The sequence below is a fragment of the Salmo salar genome, chromosome ssa25 (assembly GCF_905237065.1).
Source record: "Salmo salar chromosome ssa25, Ssal_v3.1, whole genome shotgun sequence".
NCBI lineage: Eukaryota > Metazoa > Chordata > Actinopteri > Salmoniformes > Salmonidae > Salmo > Salmo salar.
The window spans coordinates 35207992-35231516 of record NC_059466.1 but is presented as its reverse complement, the minus strand read 5'-3'; the positions used below and the strand labels follow the sequence as shown (position 1 = coordinate 35231516).

General features: G+C 43.6%; 1 protein-coding gene across 4 annotated transcripts in view; it reads right to left on the bottom strand.

The window, feature by feature from the left end:
• The window catches only part of LOC106595389 (unconventional myosin-XVI), a 242290-nt gene that overhangs the window by 92051 nt on the left and 126714 nt on the right, over positions 1 to 23525 (bottom strand). For all 4 annotated transcript variants that reach the window (XM_045707327.1, XM_045707325.1, XM_045707326.1 and 1 more), the window contains 8 exons: positions 17291 to 17396; positions 13128 to 13245; positions 12384 to 12531; positions 7745 to 7865; positions 5962 to 6079; positions 4282 to 4353; positions 4031 to 4172; positions 3493 to 3565 (listed from right to left, as the gene is read on the bottom strand). In XM_045707327.1, coding sequence (XP_045563283.1) covers positions 3493 to 3565; positions 4031 to 4172; positions 4282 to 4353; positions 5962 to 6079; positions 7745 to 7865; positions 12384 to 12531; positions 13128 to 13245; positions 17291 to 17396 — 898 coding nt within the window. The remainder of the gene's footprint in view (positions 1 to 3492; positions 3566 to 4030; positions 4173 to 4281; positions 4354 to 5961; positions 6080 to 7744; positions 7866 to 12383; positions 12532 to 13127; positions 13246 to 17290; positions 17397 to 23525) is intronic.

Genomic DNA, 23525 nt, shown 5'->3' with positions numbered 1-23525 from the left:
TTTCTCAGATGCCCTTGAAAGTTTAGGTCAGTAAATCCCTCTATTCCGCTTAGATTAGAGAACATGCTGAAGAAGAAAAAAGCAATTGACATCTTACCATTTTTAACACACACACACACACACACACACACACACACACACACACACACACACACACACACACACACACACACACACACACACACCTTCCCACCACTTTGTTTTTGGGACGTCCCAAGGCCAGTTGTCTTCAGGCTGTGCAGGTACAGATCAATAGAGACATGGTGAAACACGGTGATGGTATTGAGCTACATATTAAGCTGTACTGATTCATCTGCTAAACTGGACTAAGGCCTGCCCTCCCTCAATCATTACATTCTTAGCCCTGTCTGAGAGACTTTCTCTGGACCACTCTGCTCAATGGGCTTGGTGCTGCTGGGGACATGACATGATGATCTATCCTAGCTGAGGAACACAACACACATACCTGGTGTATGTCAATATGCATACTGCCATGCTCCGAGCACCCAAATTGGAGCACACAACGGTGAGAATATGAGTTCAAATGAAAGTATGCAAAACGGAGCACGTAGGGCACTTTTTGGATGCGTACTTCATTTGTACACATTTCGAAGCATGAATCGATGCAAGTTTCAACTGAAATATTCCCATGACGCAACCATCACAACCACCAATGTCACAACAGTTCTTGAAAACAATGGTGGCTGGTTTTGAGCTGAAGAGAGAAAAGAACTCTGACTTCAGAATGAAATTTTGCTCAATTACATGTCATATGTTGCCCGACTAAAATAGTTTATCTTGATATGTTAATAAACATACTGAACAAAATATAAATGCAACATGTAAAGTATTGGTCCCATGTTTCATTAGCTGAGGTAAAAGATCCCAGAAATGTTCCATATGAACAAAAACGTTATTTCTCTAAATTGTTGTGCACAAATTTGTTTACATACCTGTTAATGAGCATTTGTCCTTTGCCAAGATAATCCATCCACCTGACAGGTGTGGCATAAACAGAATGACCATTACACAGGTGCACCTTGTGCTGGGGACAACAAAAGGCCACTCTAAAATGTGCAGTATTGTCACATAACACAATGCCACAGATGTCTCAAGTTTTGAGGGAGCGTGCAATTGGCATGCTGACTGTAGGAATGTCCACCAGAACTGTTGCCAGAGAATGTAATGTTAATTTCTCAATCATACGCCACCTCCAACATGGTTTTAGAGAATTTGGCAGTATGTCCAACCGGACTCACAACTGCAGACCACGTGTAACCTCAACTGCCCAGGACCTCCACATCTGGCTTCTTCACCTGTAATAAAGCCCTTTTGTGGGGAAAAACTAATTCTGATTGGCAGGTCCTGGCTCCCCAGTGGGTGGGCCTATGCCCTCCCAGGCCTACCCATGGCTGCACCCCTGCCCAGTCATGTGAAATCCATAGATTAGGGCCTAATTTATTTATTTCAATTGACTGAATTCCTTATATGACCTGTAAATTAGTAAAATTGTTGAAATTGTTGGATGTTGCTTTTATATTTTTGTTCAGTGTACATACTGTGTTCATTTTGGCATGTTTAACTGCCTACACTCTTAGAACAAAAAACGTTATTCGGCTGTCCCCATAGGAGAACCCATTGAAGAACCCCTAGCGGTTCAAGGTAGAACCCTTTTTTAACGTTCCATGTAGAACCCTTTCCACAGAGGGTTCTAACTGGAACCCAAAATAGTTAAACCTGGAATCAAACAGGCTTCTCCTAGTGGGCCAGCCGCAGAACCCTTCAGGAACCCTTTTTTTCTAAGAGAATAAAATACCCACTGCAGGCTAATTGACAAAGAATTGGCAGCTAGGTAGCTACCCACAAATAATTTGTAGCCAACATTGGCCATCTTCCTTGCATAACAACATTAGTTTATTGTTTTTTTTACATGTTAAACTAGCTATCTAGCTAGACTAGATTTAGCTAGCTGATAATTATGAAGTAAAAAGTTTGCGATTGCTTTATATAGTTGTAGAAGAAGGAAGGGAAGCGCTGCTAAGGTACACAATAGTAGATTTTGGTAGACAGAAGCTGCTAAGGTACACAATAGTAGATTTTGGTAGACAGAAGCTGATATGGTACACAATAGTAGATTTTGGTAGACAGAAGCTGCTAAGGTACACAATAGTAGATTTTGGTAGACAGAAGCTGCTAAGGTACACAATAGTAGATTTTGGTAGACAGAAGCTGCTAAGGTACACAATAGTATATTTTGGTAGACAGAAGCTGCTAAGGTACACAATAGTAGATTTTGGTAGACAGAAGCTGCTAAGGTACACAATAGTATATTTTGGTAGACAGAAGCTGCTAAGGTACACAATAGTAGATTTTGGTAGATAGAAGATGCTCTTTGGTAAAAGGGGTAAATTGGTCATCAAAAAAAAGAGGAGAATATCACTTCTTGTATAGTATTGCTTACTAGGTGCTGTCTCATGAATTCTGTAACCACTCCCTCTTCAAATCAGGGTTGATTGGAAAAAGCTGTTCAAAAGAGGATGTTGTACTATCATAGTTGTACTCCCTGATGAAGGCCATGCAGCCGAAACGCGTCGGAGTGTTTAAACTTTGTTTCCATTGAACATGCCATGAAGACATTTTAATTCATTCTATGAAGAGCCTTGGCCCTCCTTTGTTTTAGATGCTTGATATAGTTATCTTGTTTATGAACAAGAAGAGAGAGCAACAGGGCTGAAAGGAAGAGATGGGCAGTAAAAAAACGCTGTAATGAATCATACACACACACACACACACACACACACAAACAAACAGGCCATTTGTTGTGGGCCTAATCCAGGGGCGACACAGAGACAGGCATTGTGTCTGCTGTGGAGTTCAGCTGAGGACAGGACGACATCAGCGCACTGAATAACAACAGACCTCATCTCATTTATTTACTACACAACACAACACTAACTGTACTACAGAATCAACCCTGCTAGAAAATGAACACTGCCCAGTGGTTCTGGTCTCAAAGGGTTAACCATACACTCAGAACAAAAGGTGCTATCTAGTACCTTAATAAAGGGTTCTTTAGCTGTCCGCATTGGAAAACCCTTGGAATTTTGGTTGGGTTGCACGTAGAACCCTTTTGGTTCCAGGTAGAACCCTTTTTGGTTCCATGTGGAACCCTTTCTACATAGGGTTCTACATGGAACCAAAAGGGTTCCACCTGGAACCAAAAAAGGTTATACTATGGGGACAGCCGAAGAAAGCCTTATTTGGAACACTTTTTTCTGTTGATCTGGTATACAGTTCGCTAGTTGATACCTTTAATAAAACCTTCTCCACAGCCACAGACCGTAAGGATGACAGTAAATCAGTCTGCCCTTGAATTTCACTCTTGTCTCTGACATGAGAATATCTCAGTCATACTAGAGCCATAACACAGACCTACCTTAGATAGGGAAAGATTGGAATGAGGTGAAAAAAAGTGTTGTGGAATGAACGTACCTGCTCAAATCCATTCCTCTGGAATTCCTCAAATCCAAAGATGTCCAGGATTCCAATCTCAAGTGCTGGATCTCTGTGAGAGAAGGATGAATGGGGGGAAAGATCAGATTACCACAAACACACATGTTACCCACACGTTTGCTCTCACGCGTGCACACACACGATAGTAGGCCTGCAATTTCTAAAATAAACTCTTTACTATTATCATATCCATCTTGTAAAAATCACTTACAGAACAAATTATAAAACTAAAATATGTTGTCTGTTTTTACTGTGTGTGTGAGTGAATGAGTGAATGAGTGAGTGAGTGAGTGAGTGTGTGTGTGTGTACATAACATGTAAACTATTGAACCTTGATTTGTAAACTATGTGTCATGAGTGATAGTATTGCTGTTGTCTTTCTGAAGGGCTTGTGTGTGCTACTGTTGACATTGCTACTGTTGAGTCTGTGATGATGGTTGTTAATGGGTATCTGTGCTGGCTGCTAATGAATTCTTTGTAGCGTTTAACACACACACACATTTAGATGTAGCCGTACCCCGTACTTTGGTCCTGTCCCTGCAGGTAGTAGTTACTGTTGTTGACTAGGAAACTGAAGAGACGTCCGTACACGGCCTTAGCCAGCTGGTCTCTGTAGTTCTCTGACATCTCTACCGTGTGGCGGCGTGTGATGACATCACCTGAAAAAACTTAGCTTCAGCTTAGAGTTGGGAGGTACTGTGTGTTTAGGGGTATTGTGAAGTCAATCAATGTTTGGGGAAAGGATGAGGACAGAGGGTGAGGGGTTACCTTTGAAGTACTGCACATCAGAGGTGAGGGCAGTACTCAGGTCATCAGAACACACCTGTAGCATTCCAGACACTAGAAAGAGAGGGGTGAGAGGGGGAGAAAAGAGAGAGACAGACAGAGAGAGCGAGACAGAATGAGAGAGAGTGGAGAGAAAGAGGGGGAGAGAGAGAAAAAGAGAGAGGGAGAGAGAAAGAGAAAGAGAGAGAGAGAAAGGTAGAGAGAGAGAGGGAGAAAATAAAGTGAGACAGAACGAGAGAGAATGAGAGAGAGTGGAGAGAGAAAGAGAGGGATAGATAAAGAGAGAGAGAGAGAAGAGAGAGAGGGAAAGAGAGAGACAGTGAAGAGAGCAAAAACAAGTGAATATGTAAGGTGATAAAAGAGAAGAAAACAGAGATACTGATGGGGTGAGAAAGTCATACTCATTTAAAGCCTTCACTCACTCACAGAGTGACAAAAACAGTTCAAAATATGACTTGTCAAACTATAACAAACACACTTCTCGCTCCAGCCTACATGATTCACTGTGACATCACTGAGCCGACGTGACGAGTCCATCTCCGCCACAAGTCAATACTACTTACTTAATCAGTGATGCTGGCAGCGCTTAGTCATCCCTGGAATCAGGGCACACGGACAGGCACATAAACAGGGTGACAGGAACTCAGAAACCCAATAACCTCACATCTCCTTGACAACAGGGCCCTGTTTTGGTGTGGGGGGGGTGACGTGATTTTTTTACCCTCTCTGTGAGGTCAATGGGTCACGGTAACACATGTGTGTAGTTGTGTAATGTAGTGTGTGTGTGTGTGTGTGTGTGTGTGTGTGTGTGTGTGTGTGTGTGTGTGTGTGTTTGTACAATATAGGGGGTAACGGGTCCTCTTCTCAAAATGGTAACGGCCTGAGCGGGAACAGGGGTTTACCAAGCAGGTGACTATAGCTGTCTAACACACAGCTATAGTGTCTGACACACCAACTGCAAATACATAACAGAATGGGAGAGAATGTGTACGTGTGAGAGAAAGAGAGAGAGAGTGGGAGGAGTGAGAGAGAGAGAGAAACAGAAAAGGGGAGGGAAGAGGAGGAGACGGCAGCAGAGCTGATGTAAACAAGAGGATGGGCACAATTACAACTGTAGTTCTCTCTCTCCCCTCTCTTTCTCTCTCGCCTCTCTTTCTCTCTCACCTCTCTTTCTCTCTCTCCCTCTCTCTTTCTCTGCCCACCTCTCTTTCTCTCTCTCCCCTCTCTTTCTCTCTCCCCTCTCTTTCTCTCTCGCCTCTCTTTCTCTCTCTCTCCCCTCTCTTTCTCTCTCGCCTCTCTTTCTCTCTCTCTCCCCTCTCTTTCTCTCTCGCCTCTCTTTCTCTCTCTCTCCCCTCTCTTTCTCTCTCGCCTCTCTTTCTCTCTCTCCCTCTCTCTTTCTCTGCCCCCTCTCTTTCTCTCTCTCTCCCCTCTCTTTCTCTCTCCCCTCTCTTTCTCTCTCGCCTCTCTTTCTCTCTCTCCCTCTCTCTTTCTCTGCCCACCTCTCTTTCTCTCTCTCGCCCTCTCTCTTTCTCTCACTGCCCACCTTTAGCTCTCTCGCCAACTCCCCTTTTCTCTCTCACCCCCCCTCCCCTCTCCCTCTGCTGTCAGCCTGGTGTCAGTGCAGAGCGTTGGCCAAGGTCATGTGATGGGGGTGATGCTGACCTCGCTCCAGCAGCTGCAGGTCAGAGGGGTAGGCTATCTCAGCGTCTGTCAGGGCTGTGAAGCACAGGTCCCCAACATGCAGCACTGCTGACAGCAGCATAAACACACTGTCCACTTCCTGATGGAGAGAGAGAGAGAGAGAGAGAGAGAGAGAGAGAGAGAGAGGAAGCAAACATATAACTATTTGACACACTAGAAAGAATCAACCCAAAAACAGAGCAAATTGGAATGTTATTTGGCTCTAAACAGAGAGTACACAGAAGAAAATAAAACATCCTTGACTATGTACAGACTCAGTGAGCATAGCCTTGCTATGGTGAGACACTGCCATTGGCAGACCTGTCTCTCAAGAGAAGACAGGCTATGTGCACACTGTCCACAAAATGAGGTGTAAACTGAGTTACATTTCATAACCTCCTGCCCAATGTATGACCAAATTACACAGATCCACATACAATTCGAAAACAAATAAAACATTGATAAACTCCCACATCTGTTAAGTGAAATACCACAGTGTGCCATCACAGCAGCACGATGTGTGGCCCGTTGCCATGATAAAAGGGCAACCAGTGAAGAACTAACAACATTGTAAATACCACCAATATTTATGTGTTTATTTTCCCTTTCATACTTCAACTACTTGCACATTGTTACAACACTGTACATAGCCAATAATATAACATATGAAATGTCTATATACTTTTAACACTTTTGTGAGTGTAAAGTTTAGTAATGTTTCCATTAATTATTTCCCTCATGTTTATTGTCTATTCCATTTGCTTTGGCAATGTAAACATATGTTCACTGGTTGTCCTTTTCTTGTGGCAACAGGTCACAAATCTTGCTGCTGTGATGGCACACTGTGGTATTTCACCTAGTAGATATGGGAGTTTATCCAAATTGGGTTTGTTTTCAAATTCTTTGTGGGTCTGTGTAATCTGAGTGAGATAAACCCAGTTATTAGTCACTGTCTGACACTCATACCTTGTTGAGACAGCCCAGAGTCCCAGACAGCCCAGACCCAAAGGTCAATCCTCATTAAGAGCCTATGTCTCTCATTTCTCTCCCTCTCTCTACATTGTATAGAGTCCTGCAGTAGGGGAGGAGAAGACATTCCCGATAGAGGCTCTTAATTAGGATTGACCTTTGGGTCTGGGCTGTCAGTCATCCCCCAACAAGAGTTTAGAGACACCCATTGGTAGTCTCTCTTCTCTCTCTCTTTTTCTCTCTAACCCCCTCTCTGTCTCACTCTCTCTATCATCCCCCGCCTCTACCCCCCCCCCCCCTCTCCCCCAGGAAGTACCCTTGCCCCTGCCACCATCCTACAGTATAAGCTGCTGGCTCTGGGTGGGATTAAAAGGTGAGATGGTGTCACTCACTGCTGACAGATGCTGACTGGAGCCTATAAATAGATGGTTATAATGTGCTGAGAACACACTCAGACTGTCCACATACCAGACAAGGGACAGTACAGTCTGTACATACAGTATAGTATACTAACATGCAGGACCACGTGTGACCGTCACATGCAAGCCTGCTTACAAGGTATGTGCACCCACTGACCCTACTGACTAGATAGATATACACACATACCATGTGTGTGGCAAATTACACATGCAGATAAGCACACACACACACACACACACACACACACACACACACACACACACACACACACACACACACACACACACACACACACACACACACACACACACACACACACACACACACACACACACACACACACACACACACACACACACACACAGTGTAATCATACCAGTTTATTGAAGCCCAGTGCTCTGAGGGCCTGTTTGATTGCAGTGAGACGCTCTCTACTCTGAGTTGAGGCAGTGGCCACAGGAGGGGAATCTACTGCTGGAACACCTGCAGTCAGGTACCTAGAGAGAGACAGACACACAGAGAGACAGTCAACATATACTACAGATGATAAACTACAGCACAGAGAAAACCTGCACTCAGGTACCTAGAGAGACACAGACAAAGACTAGTGAGGGACAATTATCATGCTTTACAGAATGATGCAGTACAGTACAGTAAAGTGCAGAGAGAACCAGCAGTCAGGTATCTAGGGAGATAGATACTAGACAGATCAACGTATCATGCTCTACACTAAAGACATTATAAACTACAGTACAGAGAGAACACTCAGATAACTACACAGAGAGAGAGAGGAGAGAGTTCGCACATAATAAACATACTGCACTGTATCGATGAGGGCCTACAGACATATTATAGACCTGATACAAAAAAGGCAGTGGCTGCAGATCCGAGTTCTCTGGACCTCTCTCCCAGACAGCTAAAGGTCCGAAGCTTCTACACATGTGCAGGATTCTGTACTTCACACACAGGCTCTGCTCTACAGATAAAAGGCTACTCTGGCAAATGGTGCTCGTTTAATAAAGTTAGATCAAAGCTGAATCAACGTGTGCAAGATCACATAATGATATAATTATAGAAGGAATATAATAGCATTGTATAATGTTAGTGGAAGACAAAAAACACCACCTGATTTCTAATGAGATTTTAGGCTGATTGCATCAATGGTGGCATTTTTCGCTCATGCGGCAAAAATGTGCCACTAGGCAAAATGCACTATACAAAAGTATGTGGATTCCCCTTCAAATGAGTGGATTCAGCTATTTCAGCCAAACCTGTTGCTGACAGGTGTATAAAATTGAGCAAACAGCTATGCAATCTCCATAGACAAACATTGGCAGTAGAATTACCTTACTGAAGAACTCAGGGACTTTCAACGTGGCATCATCATAGGATGTCACCTTTCAAACAAGTCAGTTTGTGAAATGTCTGTCCTGCTAGAGCTGCCCTGGTCAACTGTAAGTGCTGTTATTGTGAAGTGGAAACATCTAGAAGCAACAATGGCTCAGCCACAAAGTGGTAGGCCACATAAGCCCACAGAACGGGACCGCCGAGTGCTGAAGCTCTTAGCGCTTAAAAATTGTCTGTCCTCGTTTGCAACACTCCCTACCAAGTTCCAAACTGCCTCTGGAAGCAACGTCAGCACAATAACAATTTGTTGGGAGCTTCATAAAATTTCCATAGCCAAGCAGCCGCACACAAGCCTAAGATCACCATGAGCAATGCCAAGCGTCAGCTGGAGTGGTGTAAAGCTCGCCACCATTGGACTCTGGAGCAGTGGAAACGTGTTCTCTGGAGAGATGAATTAGGCTTTACCATCTGGCAGTCCGACGGATGAATCTGGGTTTGGCTGATGCCAGGAGAACGCTACCTGCCCGAATGAATAGTGCCAACTGTAAAGTTTGGTGGAGGAGGAATAATGGTCTGGGGCTGTTTTTCATTGTTCGAGCTAGGCCACTTAGTTCCACTGAAGGGAAATTTTAACGCTACAGCATACAATGACATTCTATACAATTCAGGGCTAACAACTTTGTAGCAACAGTTTGGGGAAGGCCCTTTCATGTTTCAACATGACAATCCCCCCTGTGCACAAAGCGAGGTCCATACAGAAATGGTTTGTCAGAGCCCTGACCTCAAAACCATCAAACACCTTTGGGATGAATTGGAATGCTGACTGTGAGCCAGGCCTAATCACCCAACATCAGTGCCCAACCTCACTAATGCTCTTGGGGCTGAATGGAAGCAAGTCCCCACAGCAATGTCCCAACATCTTTGGAAAGCTTTCCCCGAAGAGCGAAGGCTGTTATAGCAGAAAAGGGGGGACAAACCCTATATTAATGCCCATGATTTTGGAATGAGATGTTTGACGAGCAGGTGTCCACACAGTGTATGTGCTTTGATTGAAACAAAACACATTTATGCTACAGTTTGATAACACCATCTGCTCTACAATTTGCACACTGTACATAATTCAAAACACCACTGTAGGCTACTTTCCAAATAACACTGTCGATAACTCAAATGGGTGGCATTCATAAGAAGATGCTGCATGGACGTTTCACCGGTAAAACTTGATTAATTATATGTGATCATTTGCAGAATCATCCTAAAATCTCATAAGAAATGCATTTTTGTTTTGGTCTGACAGTAACATTATACTACGCTGTTATATTTGGTTCTGTTATGTAGAATACTATCATTATGTCATCTCGTTTAATGTTATTAACGTTATTAAACAAGCAATATTTGCCAGCTGAGCAGCCAAACGAGTAGAGCAGAGACTGTGTGTAAAGTACAGAATCCTGCACGTGTAGAAGCTTCGGACTTTTAGCTGTCTGGGAGAGAGGTCCAGAGAACTTGGATCTGCAGCCACTCCAAACAAAAACAAAACATACACATCATTTTAGAGCATGTCAAATGTATTTAAATCATGTTTAGCAGGTGTTCTCAAGCAGAGTAACTTTTAACCAGTCAGAGCAATCTCCTCCAGAGGAAGGAAGGGCATTTTGTATTTGTATTTATTAAGGATCTGTTAGTTCCTGCCAAATCAGCAGCTACTCTTCCTCGGCTCCCGCAACATAAAGCCTGTTATATACAATTAAACATATTACGTGACATGACATTTCATAACACTTTTCACAACACATTAAGTGTGCCCTCAGGCCACTAATCTACTACCACATATTTACAATACAAAAATCCATGAGTACATGTGTGTATAGTGTGTATGTTATCATGTGTCTTTGCCTGTATGTGACTCTTCACAGTCCCTGCTGTTCTATAAGGTGTATTTTTATCTGTTTTTTTAAAATACGATTCTACTGCTTGCATCAGTTACTTGATGTGGAATATACTTCCATGTAGTCATGGCTCTATGTAGCACTGTGTGCCTCCCATAGTCTGTTCTGGACTTGGGGACTGTGAAGAGACCTCTGGTGGGATGTCTTGGGGACTGTGAAGAGACCTCTGGTGGGATGTCTTGGGGACTGTGAAGAGACCTCTGGTGGGATGTCATGGGGACTGTGAAGAGACCTCTGGTGGGATGTCTTGGGGGGTGGGGAGGGGGAGAAAGGAGGGGTCCCCAAATGGGCTAGTGTTGAAGGGCTTTTGATCACTCACTTTCAGCATTGAGTCAGGGGCTGTAGTGTGTTTACCAGGCTCCAGAACACCCCATCCAGGTCACTGGATATTTGACTGAGTTTCCAGGGGGGTTATGCAATACTGACACGCACTACACACGCCTGAATGTACGCATGAGTGTGTGTCTCTCTCTCTGTCACACACACACACACACACACACACACACACACACACACACACACACACACACACACACACACACACACACACACACACACACACACACACACACACACACACACACACACACACACACACACACACACACACACTTTGACCTTATTCATGTTCGATAACTCTCGCTCTCATGCTGAGTTTGTAGAACGTAGTATCTCCCATGGGGATCTAAATCATGAGTGTGTGTGTGTAATACAGACACTCATTTTAGAGAGGAAATGTGGTCAATCTGGATTACCACACTACTTACCACAGCTACAAAGTCATAACCCCCTCTATATCTACAAACTTCTTTAAAATGTGATTTGAAACCCAACCTTAACCATAACCTTAACCACACTTCTAACCTTATGCCTTACCCTAACTTTAAATGAAGACCAAAAAGCACATTTTTGTTTTAATTCGTTTTTTTAAAAATATATAGCCCAATTTGACTTTGTGGCTGGACTATCAGTGGAAACCCAGAGATATGGGATCCCCCCACCCCCACCCTCAGTCACCTGTTAGCTAGAGGAAGGGCTGGTGTTGATGTGTTTATCTAGATATCTTCCTATATTACTGTAACCTGCCCGGCCTTATTACCTGTGAGCTAGGACGTTGTTGACGTACAGACCTGTGAGCTAGGACGTTGTTGAGGTATGGACCTGTGAGCTAGGACGTTGTTGAGGTACGGACCTGTGAGCTAGGAAGTTGTTGAGGTATGGACCTGTGAGCTAGGACGTTGTTGAGGTACGGACCTGTGAGCTAGGAATTTGTTGAGGTATGGACCTGTGAGCTAGGACGTTGTTGAGGTACGGACCTGTGATCTAGGACGTTGTTGAGGTATGGACCTGTGAGCTAGGACGTTGTTGACGTACAGACCTGTGAGCTAGGACGTTGTTGACGTACATACCTGTGAGCTAGGACGTTGTTGAGGTACGGACCTGTGAGCTAGGACGTTTTTGGGGTATAGACCTGTGAGCTAGGACGTTGTTGAGGTACGGACCTGTGAGCTAGGACGTTGTTGAGGTACGGACCTGTGATCTAGGACGTTGTTGAGGTATGGACCTGTGAGCTAGGACGTTGTTGACGTACAGACCTGTGAGCTAGGACGTTGTTGAGGTATGGACCTGTGAGCTAGGACGTTGTTGACGTACAGACCTGTGAGCTAGGACGTTTTTGGGGTATAGACCTGTGAGCTAGGACGTTGCTGAGGTACGGACCTGTGAGCTAGGACGTTGTTGAGGTACAGGGCACACTTCTCCTCAGGCGACAAGCCTTCAGCCATCAGGTAGAAGATGTTGAAGTTGTGTTGCTGACTAGGCAGGTGGACCACCCGGGACTTCTCCAGCATGTACGTGTATATCCGCGCTAAACACACACACACACACACACACACACACACACACACACACACACACACACACACACACACACACACACACACACACACACACACACACACACACACACACACAAATGTAATCCATATAATAACACATGCTCTGTCAATAAGCTATAAACCAAATGTAACCAGCAGTAGGCACTCACACACCTAATGTACAGTATATAAACACCTATGTAAACCTACACACCCATTGCAATCCTACGAGAATTATCCATTAGGATACCAATGTGTACTCAAGATTCTTAAACACAGACCACAGACCAAATTATTCAAACAACAAACTTGAGTGACCTTAATTAAAATGCAGCTTTCATACACAGCCATTACGTATGAGTAAATCTATCTACCTCAATGTGGTTCAAAGGGGATGACAGACATTGAAGGTCGACAGGTTTACTCATAGAGTTATACCTCCCCCTGCTGGCCATATATCAAACTTCCTGTCAATACTGCCAGGATATTATCCATCTGAGTAAACACTGAGTGGTGTAGTTCTGAAACCCCTTTGTTAGTTATAGCACTGCCCCCTGGGTAAAGCTGTAGTTGTGTGTATGTGTACCTCTGAGTAGTGTCCTTCTCTTGTCACAGTACTGCAGGCTGAGGAGTTTGATGAAGCGACTGGAGTTGTCATTCACAGGAGTACTGGCATGACCAAACGCCTCCAGGATACAGTTCACCTACAAGCCACCACAACATACAATTTCTGTTGGCACTGAAATCACACCATAATAATAATAATAATAATAATAATAATATACTGTACCATACAACTACCCATATAGACAGTGTTCCTTTCTGGACTAAATATACAGTATATACACTGAACAGAAATATCAATGCAACATGTAAAGTGTTGGTCCCACATTTCTTAAGCTGAAATAAAATACATTTTCCATCAGTACAAAAGGTTTATTTCTCTCAGATTTTGTTCACAAATGTGTTAATATCCCTGTTAGTGAGCCTTTGCCAAAATTATCAATCCACTTGACAGGTGTGGCATATCAAGAAGCTGATTAAACAGCATGATCATTACACAGGTGCACCTTGAGCTGGGGACAATACAAGGCCACTATAAAATGTGCAGTTTTGTCACACAACACAATGCCACAGATGTCTCAAGTTTTGAGGGAGAGCGCAATTGGCGTACTGACTGCATGAATGTCCACCAAAGCTGTTGCCAGAGAATTTAATGTTAATTTCTCTACCATAAGCTGCCTCTAATGTCGTTTAAGAGAATTTGGCGGTATGTCCAACCAGCCTCACAGCCGCAGATCACCTGTATGGCATTGTGCGGGCAAGCAGTTTGCGGATGTCCATGTTGTGAACAGAGTGCCCCATGGTGGCGGTGGGGTTATGGTATGGGCAGATATAAGATACGGACAATGAACACAATAGCATTTTATCGATGGCAATTTGAATGCACAGAGATACCGTGATGAGATCCTGAGGCCCATTGTCGTGCCATTCAACCGCCGCCATGACCTCGTGTTTTGGCATGATAATGCACGGCACCATGTTGCAAGGATCTGTACACAATTCATGGAACCTGAAAATGTCCCAGTTCTTCCATGGCCTGCATACTCACCAGATATGTCACCCATTGAGCATGTTTGGGATGCTCTGGATTGACGTGTACGACAGCATGTTCAGGTTCCCGTGAATATCCAGCAACTTCACAAAGCCATTAAAGAGAAGTGGGACAACATTCCACAGGCCACGATCAACTCCCTGATCAACTCTATGTGAAGGAGATGTGTTGGATTGAATGAGGAAAATGGTGGTCACACCAGATACTGACTGGTTCTGATTCACGCCCTCTTTTTTTTATATATATATCTGTGACCAATAGATGCATATCTGTATTTCCAGTCATGTGAAATCCATAGATCAGGACCAAATTTATTTATTTCAATCGACTGATTTCCTTATATGAACTGTAACCCAGTAAAATCTTTGAAATTGTTGTATAACGCGTTAATATTTTTTATTCAGTATGTACACTACCATTCCAAATTTTTGGGTCACTCAGAAATGTTCTTGTTTTTGAAAGAAAATGTTTTTTTTGTCCATTAAAATAACATCAAATTGATCAGAAATACAGTGTAGACATTGTTAATGTTGTAAATGACTTTTGTAGCTGGAAATGGCAGATTTCTTATGGAATATCTACATAGACGTACAGAGGTCCATTATCAGCAACCATCCCTCCTGTGTTCCAATGGCACGTTGTGTTAGCTAATCCAAGTTTATAATTTTAAAGGATAATTGATCATTAGAAAACCCTTTTGCAATTATGTTAGAACAACTGAAAACTGTTGTTCTGATTAAATAAGCAATAAAACTAGCCTTCTTTAGACTAGTTGAGTATCTGAGCATTTGTGGGTTCGATTACAGACTCAAAATGGGCAGCTTCATAAAATAGTACCCGCAAAACACCAGTCTGAACGTCAACAGTGAAGAGGCGACTCCGGGATGCTGGCCTTCTAGGCAGAGTTCCTCTTTCCAGTGTCTGTGTTCTTTGCCCATCTTAAACTTTTCTTTTTATTGTCCAGTCTGAGATATGGCTTTTCTTTGCAATTCTGCCTAGAAGGCCAGCATCCCGGAGTCGCCTCTTCACTGTTGACGTTGAGACTGGTGTTTTGCGGGTACTATTTAATGAAGCTGCCAGTTGAGAACTTGTGCGGTGTCTGTTTCTCAAACTAGACACTCTAATGTACGGGGCCTCCCACTCCTCTTTCTATTCTGGTTAGAGACAGTTTGTGCTGTGAAGGGAGTAGTACACAGCGTTGTACGAGATCTTCAGTTTCTTGGCAATTTTTCACATGGAATAGCATTCATTTCTCAGAACAAGAATAGACTGACGCGTTTCAGAAGAAAGGTCTTTGTTTCTGGACATTTTGAGCCTGTAATCGAATCCACAAATGCTGATGCACCAGATTCTCAACTTGTCTATAGAAGGCCAGTTTTATTGCTTCTTTAATTAGAACAACCGTCTTCAGCTGTGCTAAAGTAATTGCAAAATAGTTTTCTAATGATCAATTAGCCTTTTAAAATGATAAACTTGGATTAGCTAACACAATGTGCCATTGGAACACAGGAGTGATGGTTGCTGATAATGGGCTTCTGTACGCCTATTTTTTATTTATTTTATTTTATTTATTCTATGTAGATATTCCACAAAAATCAGCCGTTTCCAGCTACAATGGTCTTTTACAACATTAGTATGAAGCAATACATGCATTAGTTATGGCATGTTCATAGATGCACAATCGAATTAATGTGAATTTATGTACTCGTTTGGTTTATTGAAGTCCACTGAAGCGAGTGCAAGAGTGTGAAATACTGACTGTCACAATACCACTTCTCACCACCAGAGGGCGATATAGCCCGACTGACTGAGTGTCAGACATTGTCCCTCGGTGCTCTGAGTAAGAGTTGACCCAGATATATTATCTACCACCAAACCATGACTTTGTCTGCGTACATACAGCTCCACTATGGACAAGCAACAGCTTTTCTATCTTCCCTGTTAAACAATGATGCTTTGTATGTTAAGGTCATCACAGTTAGTCCAATGAAACAGTGTAATTTTTTATAATAGGGACTTCTGGTAGGATTATCAAATAGTGGGAAAGTGTTCATCTTCAAACATTCACTGCAATAATGATTCCCACGCATGCTAGGCAACAATGTTACATAAAACCATGAGGTTTCTGACAATATGTCAGTGTAAGGTTGAATGCAATAACAGTAGTCCTTCGTCTTACTAAAGTGCTCTTTTAATCCGATGCTTCCACACAGACTGGTATAATACAGTATCATTGCAATTGATCACTGAGTATAAAACATTCTCAAACAATGTCCTGTTCATAACGGCTGCTCATATAATGGTTGCTATGGTCATTTCCTGCCCATTGTACTCCTCTATGTGTTGTTTTACAGGGTCAGCCATAGTAGTACGGTGCCCCTGGAGCAAATTAGGGTTAAGTGGCTTGTTAAAGGGCACACAAACTAATTTCTCAATTTCTCAAACCAGTGACCTTTCGGTTACTGGCCCAATGCTCTACCACTAGGCTACCTGACGCCCAGTACACTTTCCACAGAACCCTTCCAGACTGAATACTTGGCCGGTGGCATTTAGAAGCTCTCTCTATATGGGTCAATTACAAACACAATGGGCCTGAGTGATCATACAGAACCTAGTGATGGCGATCAAGGAAATAAAAGAACCTGTAACAACCTAGGGGTTTCATGTACAGACCACTGCACTAACACAGATCACTTGGTCCGTCAATACATATCTCAAACCCCTACACCACAGGGACTCTGTAACAGGCAGACAGGCAGGAAGACAGACAGGCAGACAGGTAGACAGGCTACCTGTCTGTCTGGCTGCCTGTTTGTCTGCCTGCCTGCCTGTTTACCCTCTCTGATATTGTGTGTGTCTGGTGATAAAGAGAACAAAGGTCAGTCGCTATCACAGTCCAACCAAGGTGCGTGAAAGAAAGCACGTACCGGAAGTGTGAGAAATATTCAGCCACTCTTGGAAGACAATAGAAGTTCAATGGAAAATTGCTTTTTATTATAAAAACCTGTGTCTCAGCATTGAAGCATTCATCAGTAAACATTTTCTATTCAACTTCCATTGTCCTCCAAGAGGATGAATCGTTTTAGGACAACCAGGGCCAGGTGCTCAGTCTGTGTAGAGTAACCCACACTCACGTGCTTCATCCTGGGCTCAAGAGAGAAGCCTTTGGGGCTGGACCTCACTGCCAGGTGTCTCACTATGTGTTTACAGGCCTCCGTCTTCCCAGAACCACTCTCCCCACTGTAGAGAGAGAGAGAGATAGAGAGAGAGAGAGACACACACAGAGAGAGAGACAGGCAAGTATAAATAAAAATAGATTTGTGTGTGTCTGTTTGTGTCCATGCAATGGTGTGAATATCTGTGTATGTGACTGTGTCCATGTGTGCTTTCACATTGTTCCTGGTCTCAGATGAATGATGTGTGCAGTAGAGTGAGTCATCAGGGTGTAGGCTACATCTGTCACCTCCATCTCACTCCTCCACCCACCTGACATCACTCCTCTGGGCTATCCCTTCTCTTTTTCATCCCTTGTTTCCATTCACTTCTCCGTTCAGAATCCTGCAGCTAGCCATTACAATGGTGTTAACCTGTTAGGGCTAGGGGGCAGTATTTACACGGCCGGATAAAAAACGTACCCGATTTCATCTGGTTATTACTACTGCCCAGAAACTAGAATATGCGTATAATTATTGGCTTTGGATAGAAAACACCCTAAAGTTTCTAAAACTGTTTGAATGGTGTCTGTGAGTATAACAGAACTCATATGGCAGGCAAAAACCTGAGAAGATTCTGTACAGGAAGTGCCCTCTCTGACCATTCCTTGGGCTTCTTGACTCTTTTTATTGAAAACTTAGGATCTTTGCTGTAACGTGACACTTCCTACGGCTCCCATAGGCTCTCAGAACCCGGGAAAAAGCTGAATGAAGTCGAGGCAGCCCCTGGCTGAAAAACATTAGCGCCTTTGGTAAGTGGTCTATCAGAGGACAATGAGACTGAGGCGCGTGCACGAGGCTACCCCATGTTGTTATTTTCTCTCTCTTTGTACTAAAACACAGATTCCCAGTCGGAATATTATCGCTTTTTTACGAGAAAAACGGCATAAAAATGTATTTTAAACAGCGGTTGACATGCTTCGAAGTACGGTAATGGAATATTTAGATTTTTTTTGTCACGAAACGCATCGGGCGCGTCACCCTTCTTTACACTTCGGATAGTGTCTTGAACGCACGAACAAAACAGAGGATATTTGAACATAACTATGGATTATTTTGAACCAAACCAACATTTGTTATTGAAGTAGAAGTCCTGGGAGTGCATTCTGACGAAGAACAGCAAAGGTAATAACATTTTTCTTATAGTAAATCTGACTTTGGTGAGGGCTAAACTTGGTGGGTGTCTAAATAGCTAGCCCTGTGATGCCGGGCTATCTACTTAGAATATTGCAAAATGTGCTTTCACCGAAAAGCTATTTTAAAATCAGACATAGCGAGTGCATAGAGGAGTTCTGTATCTATAATTCTTAAAATAATTGTTATGTTTTTTGTGAACGTTTATCGTGAGTAATTTAGTAAATTCACCGGAAGTTTGCTAGTTCTGAACGTCACATGCTAATGTAAAAAGCTGGTTTTTGATATAAATATGAACTTGATTGAACAAAACATGCATGTATTGTATAACATAATGTCCTAGGCGTGTCATCTGATGAAGATCATCAAAGGTTAGTGCTGCATTTAGCTGTGGTTTGGGTTTATGTGACATTATATGCTAGCTTGAAAAATGGGTGTCTGATTATTTCTGGCTGGGTACTCTGCTGACATAATCTAATGTTTTGCTTTCGTTGTAAAGCCTTTTTGAAATCGGACAGTGTGGTTAGATTAATGAGAGTCTTGTCTTTAAAATTGTGTAAAATAGTCATATGTTTGAGAAATTGAAGTAATAGCATTTCTAAGGTATTTGAATAACGCGCCACAGGATTCCACTGGCTGTTACGTAGGTTAATTATCAAGTGGACACTATCATAAGAACACAGGCTATGGCTATAACGGGGGTGCTCTGTGCATTTTTAGAAACACTTTGTTAGACATGTTCTTTATTTCTTCTAGTGAAGGACCTACGGACGTTTATTTGGGTTAGTGGAGATGGCAACTGAAGCTAATGGTCATATGTACTCATCATTTAGTTTCTGTTCAGGCATCCATCCACTGGGCATCTCACTGAGGTCATTCAGGTTAGGTTGATCCATCCACTGGGCATCTCACTGAGGTCATTCAGGTTAGGTTGATCCATCCACTGGGCATCTCACTGAGGTCATTCAGGTTAGGTTGATCCATCCACTGGGCATCTCACTGAGGTCATTCAGGTTAGGTTGATCCATCCACTGGGCATCTCACTGAGGTCATTCAGGTTAGGTTGATCCATCCACTGGGCATCTCACTGAGGTCATTCAGGTTAGGTTGATCCATCCACTGGGCATCTCACTGAGGTCATTCAGGTTAGGTGGACTGTGGTGAAGTATACTACTCTGCTCCATGGGGGACTTGAACTAACAGTTAGGTTGACTGTAAGGCCTGTCTAAATACAGAACATGGACACAAAGACACGCGAGCACACACACACACACACACACACACACACACACACACACACACACACACACACACACACACACACACACACACACACACACACACACACTGTTACGTGTTACGTTTTTCTTGTTCCCCATTTTCCCCTGTTAGTGTGTTTGTGTCCTGGGCATTACAGGTGTACCGAGTTGCGGCTAACGATGGTGGGCGTGGCTGTAGCTGATTACAGAGAGGATATCTGTTTGCCGTGTGAGAAGAGAAGGGAGGGGGGGAGAGAGAGAGGACACTTGTTTTTTGTTTGATTATTTGTGTTAATTTCCTTGTGTTTCAGCCTGTCCTCCTGAGGCGCTCCACCCTACCTAGGTCCTGGAGAAAGGAAAAGGTAGATCTGCCCATGGGTGTACATTCTCACGTAGATAACCCATTGTTTTATACACTAGGTTAGCCGGGCGGGTGTCACCCTTGTATTTTTCTTGGAACCAGGTAGGACAGTGGGTTAGGGTTTAGAGTGTGTTAGGAAGGATTAGGTGTGTAGAAGAGGAGGGACCTTTTGTTTATTTTCATTACTTGGACCCCGATCCCAAACATTTCCCTTCTCTTACCTTCCCTTGTTGTGGTTGTTTTGTTTCTTATTGATTATTTATGGGTGTGTTATATTGTTTATTTAACTAATTCACTAAACATCCCCTGAGGGTTAAAATTGAGTTCTGGTTGTGGTCTGATTTATTTATCGCCACATTTCTTCCCCTTTCATCTGTATTACCTGGTGTGTTTAGGCCCAGGCATTTACGTCTCCTCCTCAGACGAGCTACACCCGAGGGGAGAACGTAATATGGGGGCTCATCCGGGATATTTATTGATCCAGCTTGTGCCCGCACACTAGGGTAGTAAAGGTGGATTGGGTGGTTGTTGTGTTTGGTGTAGTGTTTAGTGCTGTGTAGTAGTTAGGTGGTGGATTTAGAATTTGGCAAACTTTAACCTGAAGTTTTTTCTGGATAACCCAACGTGGGAGGGTTTTGAGAATTGTAGGAGAGTGGATTTAGAGACTTTGGCAGACCATTTCGATATCTCCGTGCCAAGGGGTTTTGTTAAGGCGGAGGTAAAGGCATTGGTATTAGCGGCGCTGATGGAAAAGCAGGTGTTGGTTTTGCCTCGGCCTACGGTTGGAGAGGTGGTGGATGCTCTGGGTACCCCGTCTAGGCCCGACGATGAGGTCGAGTATAAGGCCCCGGACATCTTGCCTCGATTTGACCCTCTTTCTCCTATGCCTACAGCTATACATTTGCAGATGGAGGCAGAAGAGCGAGCACAAATCCGAAAGGATGAGCTACATCTCAAGTTGGAGATGCGCTGACTGGAGTTGGAAGCAGAAAAGGACCTTAAGATAAGGCAGATGGACTTCGAAATGCGCAAATTGGAATTATAGGCGGAGATGGCGAGGCTGGCCGCTGTCCCTGCCGTTTCCAATAGTGTGTTTTCCACCCCAGGATCTGCCTCTACCTTTGACATTAGCCGGCATATTGCTTTAGTTCCACAATTCCGTGAATCTGAGGTTGACTCTTACTTTTGTGCATTCGAACGCATAGCAGTGGCTTTGAATTGGCCTAGGGACGTGTGGCCGCTTTTACTCCAATGTAAATTGTCCGGTAAAGCGCAGGAGGTATTGGGTACTCTTTCTCTTGCTGATAGTCTTAATTACGACATAGTTAAGGCTACTGTGCTCCGTGGGTATGAGCTTGTGCCAGAGGCTTATAGACAAAAGTTTAGGAAGCACTCCAAATCCTCTATAAAAACTTTTGTTGAATTCGCTAGAGAGAAGGGGTCTCTCTTTGACAAATGGTGCTCAGCGAGTAAAATCAATGACTTTGAAGGTCTTCGTGAATTAATGTTATTGGAAGAATTTAAAAACAGCCTCCCAGAGCGGTTGGTTGTATACATTAATGAACAGAAAGTGTTAAAGTTATCTGACGCCGCGGTGCTTGCAGATGAATTTGTGTTAACACATAAAACGGTGTTTCCCACACCCCGTAGTGAGACTAGACCGGTTGTATCCTCTTCTGTCTTCAATTCACCCCGTTACTCAGGAAGTACACGGCTGAATCAAAAGGAGGAACGAGCATGTTTTTACTGTCATAAAGTAGGACACGTAATTTCGGAATGTATGTCTCTAAAACACAAGTCACCAGCTTCAACCCCTAAACTCCATAAAAGTGTGGGTTTGATTAAAGTAACCAATAAGAGCTCTGTAAAGGCGAGTCCTGAAGTTGTACTAAGTCGTCCTGATCAAATGTACAACCCGTTCATATTTAAAGGCTTTGTTTCCCTGACAGGTGATTCTGGAGACCAAAAGCCAGTTTTGATATTGAGAGATACTGGTGCAGCTCAGTCTGTAATTCTCTCGAGTGTTCTGCCTTGGTCAGAAGAGTCTTATTGTGGCTCTAGTGTATTATTGAGGGGGATCGAAATGGGTTGTGTGCCTGTTCCGTTACATACTGTCCATTTGACTTCTGATCTAGTGAGTGGATATTTCAGAATCGGTGTACAGTCCGAGCTTCCCGTGAATGGGGTTGCTCTAATCATGGGTAACGATCTAGCAGGAGGCAAAGTTGTGCCTGTGTTAGAAGTGCTAGACAAGCCTGATGCTCAGTCAAGTGCTGATGTTTTGGGAACTACGTTTCCCGACGCATTTCCAGCGTGTGCCGTTACGCTTGCGCAGTCACGTCGCTTGGGTACCATGGTAGACTTAGCTGACTCTGTGCTTGCACCTATGTTGAATGGGGAAGATATTCAGTGTTCTACTCCTTTGTTCCCAGTGAGTTCTGATCATGATGATGGAAATAAAGACAAGACAATGGCTTCCTCGGTGGACTGTTTAAGGTTGCCAGTTACTCGGGAGGAGCTAATAGCTGCCCAGATAGAGGATGTGGGCTTGGCCAAATGTTTTTCCTCCATGTTACCTTCGAGTGAGAAAAACAGGAAAGGTGTGACGTATTTCCTTGAGAAAATGGACTCCCCGTGCTGATCTAGAAAATGATTGGAGTTCCGTTAGCCAGATTGTAGTTCCTGCCCCATTTCAGACGAAGGTGTTGTCCCTAGCTCATGATATTCCCTGGTCTGGTCATCTAGGGGTGACTAAAACCTACGACCGAATCCTCCGTCATTTTTTTCTGGCCGGGAATGAAACAGGATGTGGCTCGCTATTGCCGTACATGTAGTACGTGCCAAGTGGTGGGGAAACCTAACCAGGTTATTTCCCCGGCTCCTCTCTGCCCTATTCCGGTCATTGGAGAGCCGTTTGAGAAGGTAATCATCGATTGTGTTGGTCCCTTACCTAGGACTAAGTCGGGTAATCAATTCTTGTTAACAATAATGTGCACTGCTACAAGGTACCCAGAGGCGATTCCTATGCGTAAAATCACAAGTAAGGCGATTGTGAAGGCGCTGATTAAGTATTTCTCTACCTTTGGATTTCCAAAAATTGTACAGACGGATCAAGGCACAAATTTTACATCAAAATTGTTTGGAAGTGTGTTGAAGTCCTTGTCAGTGTCCCATTAGATGTCTAGCGCTTATCACCCGGAGAGTCAGGGCGCGCTGGAACGTTGGCATCAGACGCTAAAAGCTATGTTGCGTAAATACTGTATGGACACAGGAAAAGATTGGGATGAGGGGGTGCCCTACGTGCTGTTTGCTATTCGGGAGACCGTACAGGAGTCTCTTGGGTTTAGCCCAGCTGAGCTAATCTTTGGTCATACCGTGAGAGGGCCTCTCAAGGTACTGAAAG